Source organism: Sminthopsis crassicaudata, chromosome 1 (genome assembly GCF_048593235.1).
Source record: "Sminthopsis crassicaudata isolate SCR6 chromosome 1, ASM4859323v1, whole genome shotgun sequence".
Lineage (NCBI taxonomy): Eukaryota > Metazoa > Chordata > Mammalia > Dasyuromorphia > Dasyuridae > Sminthopsis > Sminthopsis crassicaudata.
Window position 1 is genome coordinate 594,655,088 of NC_133617.1, and position 25,889 is coordinate 594,680,976.

At 35.3% G+C, this 25,889-nt stretch overlaps 1 protein-coding gene and 1 pseudogene across 3 annotated transcripts; both read left to right on the top strand.

The window, feature by feature from the left end:
• The first annotated feature begins 2,534 nt into the window (after nt 1-2,534).
• Nucleotides 2,535-24,219, top strand: DIMT1 (DIM1 rRNA methyltransferase and ribosome maturation factor). Of its 3 annotated transcripts, XM_074282423.1 has the most exons (12): nt 2,535-2,726; nt 4,460-4,533; nt 8,509-8,595; nt 10,578-10,639; nt 10,728-10,821; nt 10,905-10,954; nt 16,324-16,447; nt 16,588-16,680; nt 17,047-17,111; nt 20,503-20,566; nt 21,022-21,128; nt 23,304-24,219. In XM_074282423.1, the coding sequence occupies exons 1-12, from the start codon at nt 2,660-2,662 to the stop codon at nt 23,344-23,346; spliced, it is 930 nt and encodes a 309-aa protein (XP_074138524.1). In that variant the 5' UTR covers nt 2,535-2,659; the 3' UTR covers nt 23,347-24,219. The 3 variants fall into 3 exon arrangements, with proteins under 3 accessions (XP_074138524.1, XP_074138526.1, XP_074138525.1); XM_074282425.1 differs by lacking the exon at nt 10,905-10,954 and having other exon boundaries at nt 2,537-2,726; XM_074282424.1 differs by lacking the exon at nt 4,460-4,533 and having other exon boundaries at nt 2,620-2,726.
• Nucleotides 17,410-18,888, top strand: LOC141551122 (zinc finger CCCH domain-containing protein 15 pseudogene; annotated as a pseudogene).
• Nucleotides 24,220-25,889: the final 1,670 nt, after the last annotated feature.

Consider the following 25,889-nt stretch of genomic DNA (forward strand, 5'->3'; position numbering starts at 1 on the left):
TAAGAGAGAAAGGGAAGAAAGGATTATACGATTATGATTTTTTTTAACATTGATTAAGCCACAAAGACATCTTAAAATGACAGAACTTTAAACACAGTTTAAACACAGTGTAATGAATATTAAATCCTAATGCCATAAACACTTTGTCCATGCCAAGAAGGAACTAATAGTAAAGTTTGAGGAGTGAGTATACATAATATAAAAATGAGAGATCTCTTGTAAGACAGAGTTAATTCACTATACAAGGAGGGACAGGAGAGAATGCTTGGGGCTATTCTATGCTCCAATAGAGATCACAATTTTGTTCCAGTATCTTTGATCCTAGCAACCCTGTGAAATAGATGGTAAGACATTATTATAGTTATTTTATATTTTATTTATATTAAACATTATATTATAGTTATTTTACTTATAAGCTAAATTTCAGAGGAACTTTTCACTCAAGTTCACAGAGTTATTAAGAGATAATGCCTCCACAAAACTTCAGGACATTTTATTTAGTTGAGTAAATCAGTATATTATCTTTCTTCCACCGAATCTTTTTGGTAACAAAAAAAAAACAAAAAACACAAAAACACAAAAGCAAACCAACAACAATAAACACAAAATGCTTAATGCAACTTTCTTACTTGTGGATCCTCACCTTTTCTACCAGAGAATGATTTATTTTATTATGTTCTTCCAGGATGATTGGTTATTAAAATTAGTAAATTTTTGTGGCCTTTCTGTATTGTTTTTCTTAATTACATTGTACCCAGTATGGATACATATTGGCTCTTAGTTTTGTTTTCTCTAATCTACACGAATCAGTTAACTTCTCCCTTTATCCCCTAATATTTTGCAGTAAAATGTAACCTTGCTGTACCATAGTTTTTGTTCAGCTATTATTCAATGAACATCCACTTTATTTGTTTCTCCCCCTAGATGCCAAATTTTCTGACTCCTTTGGGAGAAGAGAGAAAAAGTATTTACATAGTATTTACATACAGTACATATAATACAGCAGGCACTTTGCTAAGGGATTTTTAAAATATCACTTGATCTCACAACAATCCTCATTATCCACATTTTTAAAGCTGAAGAACCTAAAGCAAGGAGATGTTAAGGGACTTGCGGACAGTCCAACAACTAGTAAGTATCTGGTGGAATTTGAGGTTGCATTTGAACTCAGTTACTCCTGAGGTCCAGCGCTCTAACCACTGCTCTATCTCGCAGTATTACCTTTCTATCTACATTTTCCCAATTCACAATGATTTGGGGAAGGAGACTGTTAGTGCAAAAATTCATAACCCCACCCTCTTTTCTGGAATCAGTGGATTATTAACGCAGTTTGTTGTACTCCATGTATCCCAGATCCCAGAGCACATCAGCTGAATGGAGAGAAACCCTTTCCACAAGCGCTTAATAAGCTTGGGGTTCAAATGGGACAAAATAAATTCTCCCAGACTTCTTCCCTTTCTTTAATTATTTAAAAAAAATTATTCTAGTTTTTAACAAAACTCAGGTAAAATAAGCATTTCCATATACATTGTGGAACAAGACAGGATTTTACACAAAACTGAAAAATCTGTTATGTAGAGCTTATTTTTTTAAAGATATTATTAATTTGTGTAATCTTCAGAATTTGTCCTGATTGTTTTTGAATCCTTTTGATATTCCATGTGCTTTGTTTTTGGAGGGCTAGAAAAGCCTTGTTGCTAGCTTGTCTCTTCCTCCCACCTTCCCCAACCCCGAAGGAGAGGGAAAAAAAAAAAAACCAAAAAAACCAAAAAAATTTTTTTAAGAAAAAAAAAATTCCTATTTCTCTTTGATGGATAGCAAGGAACTTTGTAAAAATCAGTACTCTGGAATCATAGATGGCTACTCCATTGATTGGTTGTCAAGTCTTTCAACCGTATTTTTTCTTAGACTATTGTGGTTATATAAATTGTTCTGGTTCTAACCGTTCCACTCTGCATCAATTTATAACAAGGCTTTTACGAAACTGTCACTTTCATAATTTTTTATTGTGCGATGATTTTCTGACACGTCCATAGATTGTTCAGTATTCCTCAACTGACGTGCACCTCCTTAAGTACAAGTTCTCTGTCACAATTCTATGCGCCGCACTTTATTCTTATACGTAACATGGGCAAGAATAATTCCCATCAAACCAACGAGGACAACCTTTGCCACCAGATCCAGCCCCTCAAAAGGTTTCTTTTTGACATCTTGAGATCTAGTACTAGGTTTCTCTTCGGGCCTGTAAATTCAACCTCGTCCTCCATCTCTAGAGCGGGGGAAAAAAGGGAAACAAAAGCGTTAAGGGCGCTCCTGCGCTTTCCCTCTGGGACTAACAGGTGCTTCCAGACACTTTTGGAAGCTCGACATAGCCCTCCTAGACCGCAGCGCAGCCGCAGTCTCATCGATCAGATCGTACTCCCAGGATCGCCCAATCCGAATGGTCGCAATAACATATCGCGAGATTCCGATTCGCTCTGGTCCATCTCGGGAGTAAAAACTACATTTCCCGGCATACATTGGAGGGGCGGGATGTGGGAGGAGAAAAGGGTGAGTGTGGGAAGGGGGAGGAGCCTCGAGCTCCTCCTTGGCCCCCTCCCTCACGTGGCTGGGAGTGACTGCTGGGTCTCCTGGCGCTGAGCTCTGATTCTTAGTCAAAATGCCGAAGGGGAAGTCGGTGACCCGTGGCCGACGCCAGGAGCGGCGGGAGCAGAAGAGTACTGGCGGTAAGAGTAGGGAAGAGTAGAAGAGACCCGAGAAAGAAGGGACAGATGGAGGTACCGGGGCCCGACCCTCCTCTAGTCCCTGCCCAGGCCCGGTACTCTGGCGCGAAGCTGTTTTGAGTGGAGTTTGTACTAAACGCGGGTACCCCAGGGGGCCCTGGCAAAACGGCGAGGGGAGTGTGCGGACGCCGGCTGGGGCTCGGTGCTCCTCGAGGGAGCGGCATGTCCCAGCGTGGAGTGTGGGGCCCAGCAGAGGGTGCTGCCCGGCGCTCCGTGGGGATTGGTCGGAATATCCGGCTCATCCAGCCTCCTCAATTTTGTGCATCCCAAGGGAGTACTGGGTCAATTTCAACCAGCAGTCTGCAAAGGCTTCTTAAGCGCTCGCTGTGTGCCTGGTACTGCCCCTAATCTCCCTGCGCGTGCTTTTAAAACCTTTACACCCTTACGGAGGGGTTGGGCTTTACGGGATGTCTGGATGGTGGGTGTCCGGAGAATCCCCCCGAAGAAGGGGGACTAAGCGACGGGATGTAATCTGCCCCATTTGAGCCTCTCTCTTACACGCTGTCCGGGAAAGGAGGGAGGTGCTGTTACCTCCATTTTATTAATGAGGAAAACGAGGCAGGCTGAGGTGAAGTGAGTTGCCAAGGGTCTCACAGCTAGAAAGAGTCTGAGTCTGGGTTTGAACTCCGATCTATCTGACTTCCGGCCCAGCGCTGGATTCACTGCGCCACCTAGCTGGATTTGGAGGTGGGGGACATGGGTTCAGAGCTCATCCTCTCCTGTTTAGAGAAGGGTATCAGAGTTTACCTTGTTTATGATAGAACACAAAAAATCAAGGGCTTTGGAATTTGAGGCGGGGGTTTGGATCCCACTCTGCCACTTGTTATCTCTGAATTATTTAATCTCTGGATTTCGGTTCCTCAAGTGTAAACAGAGGGGGTTGGATTACTTAAACTCTAAATGCCCTTCCGGGACAAGATCGTAGATATCAGATCTGAAGAGTAACGGTAACGTGACTTAGACAGGACACAAGAATTGGATATAGAGAGTCTGGGCTTTGCTCGCTGCTTCTTATGTGCCATTTTATCTTTCTTGTTGGACTTCAGTTTCTGTAAAATAAGGTTAAATTAAAGTAAGGTTCCTTCCGGTTCCACATCTTGTGATTTCATAATTCTTCTAATCACAGTCTAATACTTTGTTAGAGCTGAAAGAGAAAGTTTGTCATTTAATCCAGCACCTTCACGTACTTTTCAAAAAAAAAAAAAATAGTGACATGGGAGGTAACTTTCTTGGAGAGGGAGGGAAAAATACTGATAATTAAAAAATATATATATATATTAAAAAGTGTTTTATTTTTACATCACTTTTATTCATACTCACTTTTCCCCCTTCTCTGCCCAGGGAGATGTCCCATTTAACAAAGAATAAAAAAGATTAAAAAAAAAAGTTAAGCAAAAACAAGAAAACAAGAAAAACAAGAAATAAAACAATTATCCGACTAATAGCAACCACTAATAAGATTGTGTATACAAAGTTTATCAACCTTAGAAAACCTCTTCAAGGTCTTCCAGTCTGTTTTTCAGGTCATAATACTTATTTTCGGACATTTGGAGTGGCGTAGATTTTATGCTTACCAAGACCACACTTTTATTCAACCATTCCTCAATCCTTCTTTTTATGTATGATGTAGTAGCATGATTTGTTGTATAACAAATTTGGTTTGTGGTTTTCTATAGGTGTCATGTTTAATACTGGACTTGGACAGCATATTTTGAAAAATCCTCTCATTGTTAATAGCATCATTGATAAGGTTTGTATAAATTGAGCTTTGTTGAAGACTGAAAAAAAAGTCAAAGCTTTTTTCTTTAGAATGTTTTTTTTTTTAAAAAGTTGTTACAGTGCATTACATTTCCTATGTTGTCTTTGATTCAACAAATGTGTTAGAGAACCTCCTGTGTGCAAGGCACTGGAGATAATAATGACAAATTATGCAACAGAATAATTCTTGCTATCAAGAAAGTGACATTCTAATGGGAACAGAATATATATACATACTGACAAGTCAATGTCAGATTTTTTATTTTTTTATTTTTCTTTTTTTGAAGGGCACAGCACTAACTGGAGAGAATTAGGAAAAGTTCTTTTGGCATCTAAACTGACTTTTGAAGGAAGATGGTGATTTTGATATATAGCAGAACAGAGAAAGTACACACAAGTGTAGGATATTTGTGTAACTACACAGAAACAGAAGATGAGATGTAGAATTTGGGTAACATTTAATAGAACTATTTTGCTAGAATGTAGAGTTCATGAAGGAAATTGAGTAATTTGTGGGACTCTTGAAAGGTAGATTGAACCAGATCATAGAGGACTTTAAGTACCTGTGTAAAAGTTGTGGTTTATCTTAGAGAGAATTGGGAGCCACTGAGGATTTTTGAGGACACTGACTTAGGAAGATTCTTTTAGCAGCTATGTGGAAGGTAGATTGTAGAGGGGTGAAAGAAAAGAAAGGAGATCACTTAGGAAACTATTGCAGTGAGTCAGATGAGGATTGATAAAGTCTCAAATTCAGTAGTGGCTGTGTGAATAGAACGTAGAGTATTATGTAAAGATGTTATGTAAGTAATGGTCAAGATTTGGCAATGGGTTAGTTTAGGGGAAAAGGTGAAAATAAAGAGGAATAAGCCAAGGATCATTGATTCTTAGTTTGTAATCTGATTGACTGGTATAGTAGTATTGCCCTTATCAAAAAAAGGAATTTATAGAGGGCCATATATAATGAATTCTCTTCTGAAAATACTGAGTTTAAATGCTTTGTGGGATGGCTAGGTGAAAATGTTCAGTGAACACTTGGCAATGTGGGACCAGATTTCAGGAGGTTAATGATTAAATTTATAGATTTAACAGTCATTTCTATAGATGATATAGCAGATAAGCCCAAAAAATTCACAGTTCACCCACCACAATAGCACAAAGCATATCTGCTTTCTGTCACTTGTTTATGTTGGTTCTTCTTAAAAAAAGGGTGTGTACCAACATATGGTCCAACATAGGAGCTCCTGTGTTTTTTGGCTTTTTAATGTTATCTTCATTTACTTGATTGTAATCATTATGTTGTGGGGTTTTGGGCTTTGCTTTCTTTACTCTACCTAATTATATACTTATATGCCCTTAATCAACCAATAAACATTTATCTCCCTCCCCACCTCCCACCCCACAAAAATACTTAAAAACATTTGCTAAGCCACGTACTATACTTACACTAGGGATACAAAAAAGGGCAAAAAAAAAATTTTCCTGCTCAGAAGGTGCTTACTATCTAATGGGGGAAGAAAATAGGCAAACAAATATATATGAAGTAAGCTATATACAGGAAAAATAGGAAATAATTAATAAAGGAAGGACATTAGAATTAAGAGTTGTAGGTGACTTCCTGGAGAAGGTGGGATTTTAGTTGGGACTTGAAGCCAGGAAGGTCAGTAATTAGAAGGAAGAAGGGAGAACATTGCAGACATGGGAGACAGCCAGAGAAAATGCTTGTAGCTTAGAGAAGCAAGGTCTTATTTGTAGAACAACCAGGAAGTCTGGAGATCATTGGATTGAAAAGTATATGATAAGGAGTAAAATGTAAGGAGACTAGAAAGATAGGAGGTCACTAGGTTGTTATGAAGAGCTTTGAATGCCAAATAGAGCATTTTGTATTTGTTCCTGGAGACAATAGGAAGCCCTTGTAGTTTACTGAGTAGGGAGCTGACATTATGAGATCTGGATTTTAGGAAAATCATTTTTAATGGTTGAATGGAAGATGGATTGGAATAGGAAGATAACTGAGGCAGGTAGATCCACCAGCAGTAAAGTAATGTAATTATGAAGCAATGAGGACGGATCTGCCATAGAGTAGTGGCAGTGTCCAGAGATGTTGCAAAGGTGAAATGTACAGAACTTGGTAAGAGCTTGGACAGTGGGGTGAAAAATAGTGAAGAATCCAGGATGACTTCTAGGTTGTAAGCGTAAAGGATTGAGAGAATGGTAGTATCCTGTGGAAGGAGATGTGATAGGATTTAGAGGAAGTGAAAATGAATTTTGTTTTTGTACATTTTTCACAATTGGATTTTAACAACTGGAATCCAGTTTGAGATTTCTGATAGGTAGTTAGATTGTAAAATTGGAAATCAGCAGAGAGATTGGGGCAAGAAAGATAGATTTGAGAATGATCATTATAGAGATGGGAGCTGATGAGATCACCAAATGAATGAATATAAAGAGGGGGAAAAAAGGACAGAACCCTGTGGGACACCTACACGTAGAGGGCATGACCCATTCTGGAGAAAGATCCAGAAAAGAGACACAGAAGGAGTAGTCAGATTATTAGGAGGAAAAGCAGAAAAAATGATATCTTAAAAACCTAAAGAGAAAAGAGTATCCCAGAGGAGAGAATCATCATTACTATCAAACTGCAGATAGGTCAAGGAGAATGACGATGGAGAAAAGTTTGATGGATTTGGCAACTAAGAAATTTATAACCTTGGAGAGAGCAGTTTGAGTGGAATGACAAGATCTGAAGCCAAATTGTAACTTGTTAAGAAGAAAATGAAGACACCTATTGTAGATGATCTGTTTTCAGGGAGTTTAGATAACAAAGAACAAAAGAGATATATAGGATGATAGTTAGCTAGAATGAAAGGATTAAGCAAATTTTTTTTTTTCCAAGATAGAAGAAATATGAGCACATTTGCAAGCAGTAAGAATTGAACCAATAGAGAGGGTTAATTTGAAAATATGTGAAAGAATGAAGATGACAGCAATTTGTTGGAAGAGATAGTATGGAATGAGACTACTCAGACAAGTAGAATTGGTTATCTTTCCTCAAGAAGAAATGCTTCTAAATACTTCCCATATCATTTAACTTTTTGGAAGCACCTTGTTCCATGTCTTTCCCTTTTAATGTGGATCAGTGTATGGCAGGGGTTCTCAAACTATGGCCTGCAGGCCAGATGCGGCCACTGAGGACGTTTATGGGGCCCACTGGATTATGGCAAATGGGCTGAGGGGCGGAGACATTGTGAGCTTTTGTTTTTACTATAGTCTGGCCCTCCAACAGTCTGAGGGACAGTGAACTGGCTCCCTATTTAAAAAGTTTGAGGACCACTGGTATGGCAATAATAGATATTAACAGAATCCTTGTGGCAACTGTTAATAATGAATATGACAACCTCACAAAGATTCTTCAGGTCTTTCCTGCTGTCTATCAAATAGTAATTTTTATTTTTTCTTTATTTGGAGTAGTATTGATTTCATCCTCTACTAAAGTCCTACTCTAACACTTCACTATTGCAAGATATAAAACCATGGCTTCTCAAAAAGTCTATGTCCTGGTACATCCTGACCAACCTGGAAAAGCTTCATTTTGGGGTCTGATTGCAGACGGTTTTTGTTGTCCAAGTGTCAGCCTATCTTAGTTTGGAGAAACTTATTACCAAATTGCTGCATTTGTTAAACATTTCTGACCATAGCAATCTCTGTTGGTGGAAGGAGTGATTTCACCTCATCACAAACATAGGTCTTTAATGAAGAAAGTGGATTTTATATCAAAATTCTGTTGCAGTACCAGAGTATGTTCATTATTGATCTTTGATAATCAAACTAAAATCCCCTCTACTTGACTGGGGTTATGAAGTCACTTGATAATTTAGTTTTGTATAGGTTAATGCAAATGTGATGTCATATGATAATATTTATATCTTTACTTGAAATAAAGTCCTAAGATCTTTGTATTTATTTTTAGGCTGCCTTAAGGCCAACAGATGTGGTCTTAGAAGTTGGTCCTGGAACTGGAAACATGACTGTGAAACTACTAGAAAAAGTTAAAAAGGTCTGTGTTTTAAAATTTAAAAATATAAATTTTAAACATTTATTTTAACATCTTACCTTTAAATTTAAACATTTTGTGCAAATTAAAACAACTTGATTTTCACTTTGTTCCCTGCAAAATGACAAAGATGCTGAAAGTAGTTAGATAAAGAAAATGTTAGTGCAGAGTTATGCATATTTGTGCATTGTTGGTAGATTTGCAAAGTAATCCAATTGCTCTGGATTTCAATTTGGAATGTTGTTTAAAAAACATCTCCATACTCTTTGATCCAACAATGAATAAAAAAGGCATTTATAAAGACTTAAAAAAAAATAAGTTTAAACATTTTGGTATTTAAAAGTACTATTTCAGCAAACTGAATCCTATTTTTCAGCTTTAAACAAGTCTAAAAAAATTAATTTTATGAATTACAATAACATTGGATTAACCTTGGCTATAACTTTGATATTTTATCCTAACATGGACATGTTAGGGAAATATCCTTATTGAGGAAAACTCTTGCTACTTTTATTTCTTAATCAAATCATAAGTTTCATGTGGAAAGAATTTTCCTGAATAGTAAATAGATCCCTACTTGAGAGTGAGAGTGCAGTTTGAAATCATAGTTTTAGTTTTATCTGGTATATAGCTGAATTGTAATATTTTACTTTTCTGTTTAATATCTTTATCTTGAAAAGATTATCCCAAGGTCTTGGTTCTGAAAATCGACAAGTATAATATTTATATGTTTTTGCTTTTGGTAATATGTAAATATTGGCTATTCATATTATCTCTGTCAAGAACATTAGCAGGAGAGAAATGTTGTACTTATGTACTGTTAATGAAGACCGATGCTTATTCACTTTGTTTTGAACCAGATTAAACAATATAGTGTTTTTATGATGTTTTTGTTGGGATTTCACAAGAAAATAAATCTCCATTCTTGTAACTTTTTAAAATTTCATTTTCAGAAATTCCTTTTTAAAATTTTGAGTTCCAAATTCTCTCTCCCTGCAGCTCCTCCCCCACCCACTGAAAAGGCAAGCTGTATGATACCAATTACACATATTTGTCATGTAAAACATTTCCACTATAAGTATATTGCAAAAGAAAAAAAATACAAGAAAATAAAGAAAAAATACTCCATTCTGTCAGAGTTCATCAGTTCTCTCTCTGAATGTGGATGGCATTTTTTATCAGGAGTACTTTGAAATTGTGAGTCATAATATTGCTTAGAGTAACTAAGTCTTTCACAGTTGATCACTGTTACAATATTACTATTATTGGGTACAGATTCTGCTCATTTCATTTTGCATCAATTCATATAAGTCTTCCCAGGTTTTTCTGAAGCCATCACCCTCTTCTTTTTTTAGTGCACCGTATTATTCCATCTCAATTGCATATCACAACTTGTTTAACCATTCCCCAGTTGACAGACATCCCTTCAGTTTCTAGTTATTTATTACTACAGATAGTTCCTTTTTCTTTTTCTTTGGTTTCTTTGCTATATAGACCTCATAATGGTATTTCTGAGTCAAAGGGTATGCACAGTTATATAGCTTTTTGGAAATAGTTATTATTCAAAATGATTGGTATTCACAACTCCACCAAGCATTCATTAGTATCCCTATTTTTCTACATTGCCTCTATCATTTATAATTTTCCTCTTCTGACCTGTTAGTTAATCTGATAGGTCTGAGTTGTTTTAATTTTCATTTCTCTGTCTTTTTTTTTTAGTGATTTAGAGAATTTTTTTATAGTTTGATTTCTGGTTCTGAAAGCTGCCTGGGTAAACCCTCAATTTTTAAGGAAACTTTTAAGGTACTTTTTAGAGGAAAAAGGAAGAGATTAGAGTACAATGTATTTGAATTAAAACATTGTTAGAAAGCATGTTTCATCATTTTTATTGTTGAAATAATGAATGAATGTTAATGACCAATTTATATTTAACCAAATATGTTTTCACCAAATATGTTTTCTTATCACTTCTCTGTTTATTCCAGGTAGTTGCTTGTGAACTTGACCCAAGGCTAGTAGCTGAACTTCACAAAAGAGTTCAGGGAACGTGAGTATAAATAATACAGTTAATAGTTTTGTCTTCTAAAATCATGTTTGTGTAATAAAAAGAAATTTTTTTTTTGTCCAATTGGCAGGCCTCAGGCAAGCAAACTTCAAGTAATGGTTGGTGATGTGTTGAAAACTGACTTGCCATTCTTTGATGCATGTGTGGCCAATTTGCCTTATCAGGTATGGTACAGTAGCAAGCAAATCATAATTAAAGATTGTTGTATGAGTATTCCCTAGAATCACATCATTACTCTCTTTTGCAGATCTCTTCCCCATTTGTCTTCAAGCTATTGCTGCATAGACCATTTTTTAGGTATGTCAGAAAAATATCTACAGCATTTCAGAAAGACTGGTTGCTTTTATTTGATTTATTTTCAATGAATTCCTTCCCAAAATGTCAGGTAAATGCTGTTGAAGTTAGTCAGAGAAAGCATGTAAATGTCCTTGTTTTCTATCCTTCCTATTCCACTCCTCCCACCTTAGCTCAGGACCCCATTTCCTTATACTTGAACTGTCATAGTAACCTCGTAACTGATTTTCCCCATTTTTTCCCAGTAATATAGGGTGACTGAACTTAACGCCCAGTTTAGAGAAAAACATTTCATTAGTTAAAAATTCTTCTGGGTCTCTCCAATGTCTCTTGATAATAAAAATAAGTATCTAGTATGGAAGCTTCTTAAGAGGATGTTGTTTGCTTTTTTTGTGTCTGTATCCCCAACATCTCACATAGTTGGCATGATTGGCCTTTTCGTATGATGCAAAACAATTTTCCATCCTTCTTTACTATTGGCTCCTTATACACAGCTTATATTTTACCCACATTAGATTATCTACAAAGGTCCAGCTCAGATGCCACCTGTTCCATGAAGCTTTCCTTTTCCTAAACTCTCACTGTTCCTGAGCTAAAGAAATTTCATAGTAACTCAATATGCAAAACCAAAGTTTTTTCCCATTACAACATAACAAATTTACATTTAAAAAAGCACCCCTCATTTTGAGATATGTGTATGTTTTTTCTGTAGTCTTAAGTGTTATTCTTAGAATAAAGTTTAAGAGCAAGAATCTTTTTTTCTTATTTTTTTCTTCTTCATTGGCCAATAATAATTTGAGAGGCACCATGGACAATGCAGCAGGTGAGGACTGAGGAGAACCTGGGTTTCTGTCCCTCCTTTAATATTAGCTGTAACTTTGGGCAATCTACTTAATCTCTGTTAAGCTTCTGAGCACTGGGTTGCTTTTAAATGAGAGGGCTAGGCTAGATAGTATCTTTGCTCTAAACCTGTGCTATTAAGAACTTTTCCAGATGGATTCAGATGCTAGATATTTTAGAAACTTGTTCCTTTTAAAACTAAATCTTAATTACATTTAGAAGCTGTTTGTATTTTCTTAGTTAAGGGTTGATCACATATATTTAGACACTTGTGTCAGCATTTACTCATTCCTACAACTAAAACTAACAGACTGAAGTTTTGCTTTTAGTGGGAATTATTCTAGGTTTTTTTTACTTCCTTTCACATTTTAGAGGGAGTGAGGTTTTTCTTACTTTGAAATTCGCTTCTGAATGCTTCTCATTATTCTAATTTGGCCTTTGTCAGACATTTAGCAAAATCAAAGACTGCATGGAACTTTTTTCTTTTTTTAAAAAATAATTGTTTTGATATCTTTTATTTTTACATCACTTATATTTCCCAGGGTATCTCTTTCCTTTCCTCCTCACAGAGCATCATTTCTTATAACAAAGAATATAAAAGGGAAAAAATTAGCAAAACTCACCAGCATAAAAAATCTTGGCATTTGCAGTAGAGACTTGTAATCTCTCACGACTTCACAGACAAAAATGAGCTTCTTACTCATTTACATATTTGGGGGTCAAGTTTGGTCATTAAAATGTCATAGCATTCCTTTTCCTTTGTGGTATTGGTGGTGGTCCTGTTTGTTTACATTCTAGGATGGGGGGAGTGGAAGGGAATAAACTAAGCATTTATATATGCTTACTATGTACTAGATACTGTGCAAAGAGGTTTTTACAAATACTCATTTGATCTTCATAACCACACAGTGAGGTAGGTGCTATTTTGATCTCCATTTTATAGTTGAGGAAACTAAGGCAAAGAGAGATTAAAGTGATGTTCCCAAGGTTAGCTATTCAGTGTCTAAGGCTGAATTTGAACTCATGTTGCAGACTTCAGTTGGTATAGAAAGAATATTACTTTCTTATAGCATAGTAATACACTATTCTATTCATGTACCATAACTTATTTAGTCATCCTAGGTATTCACTGGGCATCTTTGTGTGATTAATACTTGGCAGCTCTTTTGAGAATTACTGGTATCCTTTGACCACTTAAGGTGAATGGCTATTGGTCTTTTTTATTAGTTGCGTGTGTGTGTGTGTGTGTGTGTGTGTGTGTGTGTGTAATCTTAGATCTTTTTTTTTTCCCCCCTGAGACTGGGGTTAAGTGACTTGCCCAGGGTCACACAGCTAGGAAGTGTTAAGTGTCTGAGATCAGATTTGAACTCGGGTCCTCCTGAATTCAGGACTGGTGCTCTATCCACTGCACCACTTAGCTGCCTTGAATCTTAGATCCTTATCTTCAGTTTCTTCCCATCTGCCGGCTCCTTCTGTGCTCCTGCCTTCAACCAGAGTACCTCCATTTCTTTTCTTCTCTTTCTGTTCCTAGCCCTTCCCAATCTAGTTCCTACTCTCGTAATTCAGCTAAAATTCTTGACTAATTGCTAAATCCAAGGATGTTTTCTTAATCCTCATCCTTCTAACCCTCTCTGTAGCATTTGGCAGATTGATCATGTCTTCTTAGGTACTCTGTCCTCTATAGATTTTCATTACGCTGCCTCCTCCTGGTTCTTCTCATAACTCATATATAACTCATATATAACTCATAACATATATATAAGTATATATATATGTAAATAAAATCATTTCAATATATTTGGTTTCTTTTGTAATTCTTTGTTTTTGTTTTATGCATTAAAAATATTATTTTGAGAAGATGTTAATATAGCTTCACCAGAATGCCAAAGGAGTAAGTGATAAAGAAAATGTTAAGAACTCTAGGTCTATACTTATTTGCTTGGTAATCTTATTAGTTTCCTTGGGTTGAGTTCTATGAATTTGGTTCTCATATTTATAGATCCTGCCTTGGTTTCTTTCTTGCCCTCTAGCCCTGAATCACCAAATGCCTTTTAGACATCTGGAATGGGATGTTCTATACACTTCTCAAAAACTCTGTCCTAAACAGAAATCAAGAATTACCTCCAGGATCAATTATATTTGTTTTGTCATTTAAAATTCTTTATAATCTGTCTTCTTCTTATCTTACCTTTCCATTCTTTTGACAGGCAACTAGGTAGTACAATGGATAAAGTGCCAGGGTTAGAGTTAGAAAGATTTAACATTAAATCTAGCCTCAGATACTGAATAGCTGAAATCTTGGGCAAGTCACTTAACGTGTATGTCTCAGTTTCCTCATCTGAAAAATGCAGACAGAAGTACCTACTTTGCAAAGTTATGAGGATCTAGTGAGATAATGTGTGTTTGAACTTCAGACTTTCTACATAGCTTTAGTCTTCTCATTAGGAATTCTCAGAAGTCTTCTATTATATTAAGGATCTTTTTTTTTTTTTTTTTTTTTTTTTGGTAAATTATTCATGGCTGGAAGCCTGTATAACCTTTGACTTCTAGGATATTTCATTCTAAGTTTTCTGTTCCTTTTTAGCAGTGGCTGCTAAATTATATGTGCTTCTGGCTGCTCAAAATTGGAATTTTTTTCTTTTGACTACTTTCATTTTTTTTTTTCCTTTGCTTGGAAACTCTGGATTTTGACTGTGATGCTCCTGGGATTCTTCATTTTGAGGTTTTTCTGGTGAATTCTTTTTCTCCTTTGCCCTCTGGTTTCTTCTAAAATTTTTTGAAATGCTACATTTTTTTTGGTCATGTTTTGCATGTAGTCTAATGATCAATTTTTTTTCTCCTCAATTTATTTTCTAGGTCAGTTTTTGCTAAAACAATTTTTTTTTCAGACTCTTAACTTTAAACATTTCTTGTTATCCCATTTGGTCCATTCTGATTTTCAGAAAATTTGTTGCAAATTGCTAATTTCCTTTCCAATTATATAATTTTTTATTCATTATTTTTTCCTCAAGTACTCTCACTTTATTTATAAAAATATTTTTAACTCTTTAAAAACATTTTTAAAAAAATTTTTTTTGTGCTGAGCCAGTTGGGATTAAGTAACTTGCCCAGGGTCACACAGCTAGAAAGTGTTAAGTGTCTGAGGTCAGATTTGAACCCAGGTTCACCTGACTTCAGGGCTGGTGCTCTATCCACTGCACCCCTTAGGTGCCCCAACTCTTTTTAAAAATAACAATAACAACAGCAATCTTCATATCTTCAGGAATTCTGATTGGGTTTATGTTTAACCTATGTTTATTTCTGAGGTTTTGTGTGTAGATTATTTGGAGTCATTATTCTTTTCTGGGATTGTATCTTGAACTTCTTTGCAACCATAGTAACTCTTAACTGCTGGGATTTTTCTTGATGTACTTGATGTTAGGGCCAGACTTTGTGCACTTCTAGAGGGAAATGTGTGCTTTTTACTGCTTTTTTGGAGTATTATGTGATGTTCTCGCAGGAACTGATGAACAGGTGGGGACCTGTAAACTTGCAATGCTTCCAGTGTGTTCTGATGCAGGTCAGAGAGTTGTTGCCCCCACAAGTTGAAATCTGTGTTTGAGTTTGGTTTGTTCTAATCTGAGCAAGATTACAATGTGACTGCACTCAGCCCTATCAGCCAACTGGAAAGCTTTATTAGTTGAGAACTGCCATATTTATTCCTCTGCAGGCTGAGCCAGATGATGAAACTGAGACCACTCACTTTGATTCTGTAGTCTGAGCCTCTTTCTGCTGCCACTTTCTTCTGAGATTCTTCTCTCTAAGTACAAGGCCCATGGTTCTCTCCCTGGGAACACCACTCTTGGCACAGGTCTCCTTCTTAGTGTACCCTGGATCTGTGGCCCAGAACTGGGTAGTGGATGACAGAACAGCCAGTTGACACTCTGTCCTCATCAAGGTATCCTGGTGTGGGTCTGGTGATATCTGTATCTGGCACCTCCTTTTCTCTTTGTGCATAGCCTTTCCTTGACTGCTGGAGTGATTCATGGGGTCAGTGCACTCCTGACTTGACCTCATGAGCAGAGTCTGCAGACCTCTCTGTCTTCCTATGCTAACTAAGACTTGATAGATTATGTACTGTTATTTTCCTTGTATTTATCCAATCAGGATTTTGTTTGGTGCATTTTCTAGATTTCTTTGGAGGAGTTTGTGGAGGAGGGCAAGGTTTTTCTGATTCCTGCTATTCCACCATCTAGCCTTTACTTCATAAATGGCACATCATCTTCTACCTTTGCACCTTAGCACGTATCTAGAATGGACTCTCTTACCTCTGCCTTTAAGGATTCCTTCACTTTAAAGCATAGGTGTCAACTCCACCAAAAGGTCTTTCCTAATTTGTATGCTGAGCTTTTCTTTTTTGTCTTTGAATCTCTAGTGCCAGCCACAGAATGTCTTATACATAATAAATGAAAATTTTATTGAGTACTATTGTTATGGTTATGTTCTTAATGAAAAGTGAGTATTTTCCTTCTTTCCGTTTATTTTCTTCTCAGGTGTGCTGTACTTATGTTCCAGAGAGAATTTGCTCTCCGTTTGGTTGCAAAACCAGGAGACAAGTTATACTGCAGACTTTCCATCAATACCCAATTACTAGCACGAGTAGATCATCTGATGAAAGTAAGTGAAATGTAATCCATGGAGAAAATTAGTATGATCTCTTCATCCAAAATTGAGTTTCTCAGTACAGTGATTTTAGTCACTAAATAAGAAAAATAAATAAACAAAATGAAACCTGATTCTCATTTTGTGATGAACAGATTGGGAAGAATAACTTCAGACCTCCACCAAAAGTTGAGTCAAGTGTGGTAAGGATAGAACCTAAGAACCCACCACCACCCATCAATTTCCAGGTAAGGTTAAAACAAAGCCAGACCACTAGGCTGCACAAGAGCATAGGGCTATCATTCAGAAGAAGGAAATTATAAGCAGTGACCAAGCCTAGTAACATTAAGTGTTATGTACCACTAGTGCTCACTAGGAAATTCAGGGGATTTTTACAGACTGCATTGTTATATCTTTTTGTTGAGACCACATTAATTTTGAAGATTATTTCTTTCCGAACAACTGCTCCTTTGTATTTGATTGGTCTTTTGGTATTATATGTTTGTATTTCAATCATTATTAGCTTGGGGGACATAATAAGGGTTTTTTTCATGGAGAGAATACCGCAAACTGACAAGTTTTTGATGTGTAAAAACAATATCTATCTGTTTCAGGAGTGGGATGGTCTAGTGAGGATAGCATTTGTGCGGAAAAACAAAACTCTGTCTGCAGCATTTAAGTAAGTGTCCTCTAATTAGTGTTTCTAATTATGCAATAACAGCTGCTTTACAGTATACAGGTCCAGACACTATTAAGCTTTTAAAATCACTATATAATTATAGATGATGAACCAGGAATTAATGAAGTGGGACTTAGTTGGGAGTTGGAAGTCTTGGTTCTTGGCCTAGCTCTACTACTGCTCTTGGAATTCTCCATTTCTGCTATGGCTCCCCATCATACAATGGTTAATATAGCACCAACATGTTTCTGTAGCAAGCCTTATGTGTTAGCTTGAATTGCTAAGTTTGAGGAGGATACTGAGGTTTCTTGAAGTATTTCAGGTTGGGCCTTCCATGTGGGCCAGTGGTGGAGGCAGTGGCTTTCCCTTTCCCTGTTCCTCTCCTTTCAGGCTTGAGCAGTGCAGTGTCCTGAGCATGGGCCCTCTCTGCCATGCCCCTCCCAAAACAGGCTCAGGCTAGGGACAGCAAGACAGTGGAGCAGAAAAAGAGGGAGAAAATCATTGAGGACAAAACTTTTGGTTTGAAGAAAAAGAAAGGGGCAAAGCAACAGAAGAAGTTCATCAAGGCTGTGACTCATTAAGTTAAATTTGGTCAACAAAATCCACTGCAAGCTGCACAAAATGAAGATGATAAAAAATTGAAGAAAGATGACAAGAAAACTTCAGGAGCTAAATGAACTATTCAAACCAGTATTTGCTGCTCAGAAAATAAAGAAAGGTACAGATTCTAAATCAGTAGTATATGCATTTTTCAAGCAAGGACAAAGGAGATAAATGTAAGTTCTCTCATGATTCATCTCTGGAAAGAAAATGTGAAAAACAAAGTGTTTATGTAGATGCAAGAGATAAAGAATTTGAAAAAAAATAAAAAAAACCATGGGTAATTGGGATGAGAAAAAGCTACAAGATGGTAAATAAGTAGCATGGTAAGGCAGAAAAGAAAAAAACCAAAAACTCAAATCGTGTGCAAGCGTTTTCTTGATGCTTTTTTTTAGTTTGTTTTCACAACAATTATGCCTGCTTTAGGATTTGTCTTGGAGGTGGTGATAATTACATATATCACCATGTTCTTCCTTGTGGTTTTGTATTTTAAAAAAAAAAGATAAAAAGAAAATGCAGTTTCATTAGAAGATTTAATAGAAAGAGAATATTCTGCCTTAGGATCACTTTAAAAAAGGAAAAGACAAAAAAACATTGATAATCTTGAAGAAGATATGGAAAAGAAAAAAGCAAATTTTAAAGCAGAAAAAACACTGATGGGTGGTCATGAAATATTTGAATTTTATACTGAGCTGGTTAATGATGATGATGATAAAGAAACAAATGATATCTGGTATATTCAAGGAAAGGTGGTAATGAGATTGAAAATCTGGTTAGAGTAAATGACATAGATTTGAGCCAGTATATTCCAAAGGACGTGGATGAGATTGATCTTATTTTGATCTTTCAAGATTCAGTACATATATTTCAGTAGAGAAGGATGATAATAATTTTGTAAAGCTTCAGAAGGTGGGGTAGAAAATGGAGAACAAAGTGAGTTGGAAGAAAATAATGAACAGGAAAATGGAGGTATTAGTGCTGTTCCTGTTGAAAACCTTTTTACTGGAGAGGATTTGGATGAATTAAAAGAAGAATTAAACATACTTGATCTAGAGGAATGACAACAAGCAAGTCAGATGAAAAATATTTTTAGCTCAGCATAAAATGAAATTGACTACATTAGTTTTTTTCTCTCTTGTCTAGAATTCCTAAACAGGATGCTTTCCTTCAAACAAACAAACAAAAATAATGTCCTTATCACCTCTAGTCTATCCTTGACTATACCTCATAATAAGTTTAGAGTAGGTCATAAGAAATCTGAAATATAATGGTCATTACAAAAGATTTTGTGGAAAATCAAACTAGGAAATATAACTGCTTTTCTACAACTTGGGCGTTTCACTGAGCAAGTGCTAACATATATATTGAAAAATATCCCTCATTTAAGCTGCATCTTTTTAATGAGTGATTTGATTTCATTAGTATTTATATTTAAAAAAAATAAAAGTAGGAGTTAATTTCATTTATTACTTTTCTTTAAAAATAGACTACTTATGCAGATTCAGTGTTGGGTTTCTTTGGATAATTAATCAGATGGACATTAAAAATGCAAATTCCTTAAACTGACAGCATCATCTGTTATGCCTACTGTAAACCGTTTTAAATTTTCCCTCTGTCTCTTAAAAATTTAAACAGAGTTGTAAATAAAGACTATCAAATACTAAAAATTTAAAAGAAGTATTTCAGATTGCATGTTGTCCAAAGTAGGAGTTAATTTCATTTATTACTTTTCTTTAAAAAAATTTTTTAATGACCATATTTTTCTCTCTCCATCTCTTCAGAAAAAAAAGAAAATCCTTTTATCCCACATTGTTCATGTCCCCTAAATAAATGTTATATGTGTGTATATGTTTGTATACACACATTATTATTAATGGTATAATTACATATATACATATATATTGTGTTTGTGTATGTTTTAAATGGTAAGTCCATACCTTTATGCTAGGAGATGGGATAGCATATTTTCTACTGATTCTCTGCAATTATAACTGGAGATTGCGTTAGTCAGCATTCTTTAGCCTTTCAAAGTTCTTTGTTTTCCCAATATTCTTATCATATGCACCGTTCTCCTAGTTCTACTAAATTCACCCTTTATCAGTTTGTACAAGTCTACCCAGGTTTCACAAAACCACAAGACAAGAGTACTTTTAAGCCTTCTTCCCTTTTTATTTCCTTTAATTCCTTTGTCATGGAGGCAGCTGCCATGCAGCACAAAGATCAGTGTATTTGGAGTTAAGAGACCTAGGCTTTAGTCATAGATCATGTCACACAGCTAGTGGCAGTCACAATTTGAGGCTCAATTTCATCACCTATAAAATGGGCTTAATAATTTCACTAGCTACCTCACTAGGATTTTGTGAGGGACCACAAATCAAATAATAGATGTGGAATATGACAATGTAGGACAACAGAAAGAACACAGGGTTAAAAGACCTAGGTACAAATTCTAACTCTACCACTTAGCTTGCACAAGTCACTGTTTTTCCACTGAACCTTTGCAAAATTAGGGTGTTGAATTAAATATTCTTCAAGATGCCTTCCAATTCTCAATCCTTTAATAGTGAATATTTTGTAAATCATAAAAGTTCTATAAGATGGTTATTAATATGTGTGAAAGTTATTGCAGCCTCTAAAATACGACATTTAGTGACTATTTTCATTAATTTAAATATAAAACATTTAAATTTTATGAAAGCATAACATCTATCTTTTACTAAACATAAATATATTGAATCTTCTGAAACTCAAACTTTGGCAATCTATCAGTTTCATTTTTGCATCGCCATAGGTCGAGTGCAGTGCAACAGCTTTTGGAAAAAAATTACCGAATTCATTGTTCAGTCCACAATATTGTAAGTAGAAAACAATCCCTCAGAGTATTATAGTGTCTATCTTTATTATAAACATTTTAATTTTGGTTCTGGTAGTTTGAAGTAGTAACTATATGTAATTTCTGCCTATTTATGAGCAATGTTTTTATCTAGAATTTATAAATTATTTCCATTTTAAAGATAAGGACAATAAATATGTTCTTACTTAAAGGTGTGATTGGGACTTTTGGTATGGGAGGAGGTTATCCAATTATAACACAGAATCAGAAAATTTGACTTGGGAGGCACTCATTGGTTCTCTATACAACCTGTATATTCAAAAGATTCATTTTATCTGTATTAATTATAATCTTTTTCTATATTATCACACATAAACTAGAAGTTTTTTATTATTTGCATGAACCCCCCCAAAAAAGAGTCAAAGTAGCCGCATTGCAAGATATTGTGTTCATTTATTCTGCATCCTGTGTTGATAGGCAATACCAGAAGATTTCAGCATTGCAGATAAAATACAGCAAATCCTAATGGCTACAGATTTTAGTGACAAACGGGCCCGTTCCATGGACATTGATGACTTCATTATGTAATTACATTTTAATTTTTCTAAAATGACTTAAATACATTTACATTTCTGTACTCTTGATACCTTAAGATGCTGTATTTAAAGGCCATTGGAGAAGAGCAACACAGAGGGGCTACTTAGAAAACCTGTTGCATAGGACTTGAGTTGCATGAAATAGTATTTGGTGTAGTAGATGGAGGCTGGCTAGCCCCAGCACAAAAGATTTTATTCAAAAACCAGAGATAGTAGATAACCTCTGAGTTAAGGGGAAATTTTAACTGACTTTCATCCGTAGCTTTTTCAGTATTCCTTTAGGAGCCTGTCTGCTTAATAAACTTATCAGTTGGAGTGCTTAAGTAGCAGCTATTGATTTACTTTTCCTTAGCTGAGGTATAGGAATCTGATCCCACAGAATAGATTTTTGTGTGCTTTCTTTCTGTCCTGGTGCTAACCACTGGCCAGGAAACTGAGCATGAAAATGGTGGTAGTGAGGCTAAGGCAGATAATTATTTGGGTAATTCTAAAGGCAATATTTTCCCCAAATCAGCCATGGTTGTGTTTGTGAGAATTTTGCCCTTCAGAAAACCAGTAATTGTCTTAATTCTTTGACTTAGCTTTGTTAAATACAAATGGTTTGATGTTTTAATAGTCAAATGGTACACACATTTAAGTTTGTTGATTTGATACTGTGGAATTATGTGTTAATTCTAGAAACTATCCTCTACCAGAACGTATAGTTGCATCTTTTTAGTAGAGCATTTTATTCTCCACATAAGAAAAAAAAAAAAAAAAACCTTATGGACAACTAACTAGAGACCCCCACATCGCACATGCCCTAATAAGAGCTGGCATTTATTTACTTTACATAGCACTTTCAAGGTATACAAACCACTAGACATTCCCACTGGATTCTCCTAACAGTCCTATGAGTTAAGTACTACAGGTATTATCCCTAGGCAGGAGATAAAGTAGGCTTATAGGGATGAAATGCCTTGGTCGTGCCTAGAAAGTAGTTAATGCAAATTAAACATAGCACTTTCCTAATTGTGGTTCTCTATTATAGCATCCTTCTTTGCCAGATACAACTAACTATTCTTCCTACTTAAGAGGTATAGCATGACAGTGGAGGCTTTAAGTAGCTGTTTGGCATCCACCTCTTACATTGGAAGCCCCTCAATAACTCAAGACTACATTTTGCCTCTGTGTATCCCCAGGCACATGTTGACTAATCTCAGAGCCAGCTTTTGTCTTTTTAAAAAAATTCTACCCTAAAGTTTTGTGAAGGGCAAAAGGGTGGTGCAATGATAACCAAAAAAATCTGATACAGGATTACAGAGATAGACATGACTCTACAAGCCATTGTGAAACCATGGGAAATTCCTGGTTTTTCATTTCTATCTGTGTCTGTACATTAAGAACTTTCCCTCCACTTAATTCCAATAGGCAGCATTAGAAACTTCCTTATATGGGATGGCCTTCCATATCACATTGGGTTATTGTTTTGGGAAGCATCATGATACATTGTTTTCAATTTGCAATTAGAATGGAGTTTCAATGTGAATTCTGTCTAGGTGACCTTGGGCAGAGACATTAAACCAAGAGGTTGCAATAATAGCCTCTGATACTTTTAACTCTAAATTCATGACACTATAGATTTCTCTTGATGTGTTTAAACATTTTTTTAGGGATTAAGAGCTCTTCAATTCAACTATAAAATGTAAGCCTAAATAGACTAAACTCAGTGATTAGAAATGAATGGCAACCTAATAAGTTTTTAACAGTTACAGTTGAATACAGAGAGCATTTTCCCTTTTTTGTGTTCAGTTCTGATGTGATTTCATCTGGGAATTAAGTACTGGTGTGGGAATTCCTTCCTTAATGCAGATCAGCAATTCACTTGTAACTTTTGAAGTCTTGGTTGACTAGGGCTCTGAAATTTTGCCCATGGACACAGGTAAAAAAATGTCAGAAGGGATTATTTGAATCTGAATGTTCTTGCCCTCAAGTATGTTTTTATTTCGAATTTGTTACAATGGATTGTCAAGGGTTTTTTAGTACTATGATTTTAAAATCAAATATTGCTTAAACTAAGTGAGCTATTAGGAACTTAAGACTTTGTTCTTCCACACACATTTTAATCAGTATAGGCCTTTTTGGGTTATTACTTACTTTTTCATGTTCATCTTTTTTTTCCAGACTTCTACATAGCTTCAATGCAGAAGGCATCCATTTTTCTTAGGCTGACTAAAAAGAGGATACTCTGAACTTTACAGAAGCTGTAACTTTACTTTCTTGGATTATTGATAAAATGAAGACGGTGAACCTCTATTTTTCATAAAGATAACTATCAAACACCATGCAGATTTTATAACCTCTCATCCTGATGTAACTTTTTTTTTTTTTTTTAAAGGGCAAATTCGTTCTATACTTTTTTTTTTTAAGGGTTCAGTCTTTATGTAACTTTGGGCATGGAGTGCCAAGTCATTGACCTTCCAGATCAAATACAATTCTTTCCAAAAGTTAACAGCCGCAATTACGCACAAACACCACATGAATCTTCACTTCTACCTGTTCACGTTCTAAAACATCTCTTATTTATTGTTGTAATTCTATTATTAGGGGCCTTTTCTTTTGTTTACTTATATTTAAAAGACAGCTCATCTATTCCAATAAAATAACTTTTCTATTATTCCAGTCTTCTCCCATTTATTTAATGTTCATTTTTCTTGTCATGAACTTTTCTGTTTCATTTATTTGTTTGCATCTTTCTTACCTACTTGAGCTTAGTTTCCCTTCCCATTGCAGTAGGTAGAGTGGCATATTGAGAGAAATATGGATCCTGGAATTAATTCTCAGTTTATCTCAGATAATGCAACACCTATGTGATTTCAAGCAAGACATTTCATTTTCTGGACCTCAAATTTCCTCATGGTCAAATGAGGGAGTTAAGATTAGAGAAGATCTATAAGCTCCTTCCCAGATATGAAAATTGCTGACTAACCAAAAGTATCACTGGTAGGGTTATCAATCACCTCACAAAAATTATACCCTCCAATGATATGGTTGTATCTTTTGTATACATATAAATAATAAAATAAAACTACAAATTTTACTTGGCTTTGTTTTTTGTTGTTTAACATCCAAAGAGAAGTATTGTAAAATTATCTTACAACTAGGAAAGACAACTATTTGATTAAAAGAAATTCTGTAAAGACAATTTCAAAGGGTTAGGACTGAACCTATGATTTCATTAGTATAGAAAATTACTGAATGAGGAAAGTCTCTTGCAATTTTAAACAATTTACAGTGCTTAGGACCATTAGTTTAGTGGCCTTAATGTAAAACTGCATTAAGTGGATCATTGTTTATGTTATAACACAGAAAATAAATCTAAAATTTAGACTTTTTTACGTTTTAATATCTTGCTTTAATGGAATCCCAAAATATTATGTACTTTATGTACAGTGTAGCAAAATTTGGTCCCCTTACTTCCAACTCACTTCCAATAGTCAACATTTATTTATGGTGTCCAGATTAAATCTGCTTTTATCAGACCAGCTCTTGACTAGCCATGAAACATTAACTGCCTTTATGTTGGCAATATCTAATTTTGTACTGTTTTTCTGAATTATAAACTGCATGAAAATAAGGACTTATTGTATGCCAGTTCTCAGAATCTTAATATTCATATGGGTAATAATAGATTTTTACTTCTACAATTGTCATATGCTTTTAAAAACTTATTTTAAATGTCAGGAACTCCATACTATAAAATCATACTGAACTCTTGTGCATATTATGTAAACTCAAGTTTGCTTTAAGCAAGATTTTCCAGTTAAGCAATCTAATCTTATTACTAACTCTAAAAAGTTAAATTAGAAATTAGCCCTTTTTTAAATGATTGGTTTGGGTATATTTGACAGGGTGGAAGAAATACTGAATATGGAATTATATCTGGGTTTTCAAGTCCCATTTGTTATTAGCTGTGTGAACATGGGCAAGCTCCTATTCTCTTAACTTCAGGTCTGAGCACAATGTATGAAAGGGTACTACTCTCCCCACTTAGAAGTTATCCATTAGCAGATGAGCCACCCAAATGAACCAAATTTCCTGCCTTATCTCTGGTCTCATTTCATTCCTCATATAAATAAGATGCTATGAAAAGCTGAATAAATTATTAAACACTCAGGTTAAATTAGGTACAGATGGCACAGGTTTTCTTATTTCTTTACTGTTCTGAAATTGCTTTAAATCTTGATGAGAAGAAATCCTGTCACAATAGTTGTGCCATATTAAGTTTCTCTAAGTTAAAATAGTCTTTTTCCATGCAAAATTCTTATCCCTACTTAACACCAAGCTATAAATTAAATCAATCTTATCAGTTTTGAATTGACAGTTCCCTTTTCCTTTGTCATTTAGGTAATGGGCAACTATTTTGATATTGTACTAGCAATTTCTTAAGTTTTTCCTGAACAGAGTGTGGTAATTTTATTCCAAGCATTTCTCAACTCTATAAACTTTTTACACATACCTCATTCAAAAATGGAGAGATTCATGTTATTTTTACAAGGAATTTCATAGAAGTAAATTCTCATCTCTAAAAATTATTTGATAGCTTAATTTATTAAACACATTGTGAAAAACTACATTTGTATTTTTATGTTTACAGTCTAAGGAGTTTTCCCACTATGATGCAATATTAGCTTCCCACAGCCTTCCTATGGGGGTTGCAAATACTGAAATGGCAAATCTGGCTCATTTAGCTCTCTACTCATTGCTTTC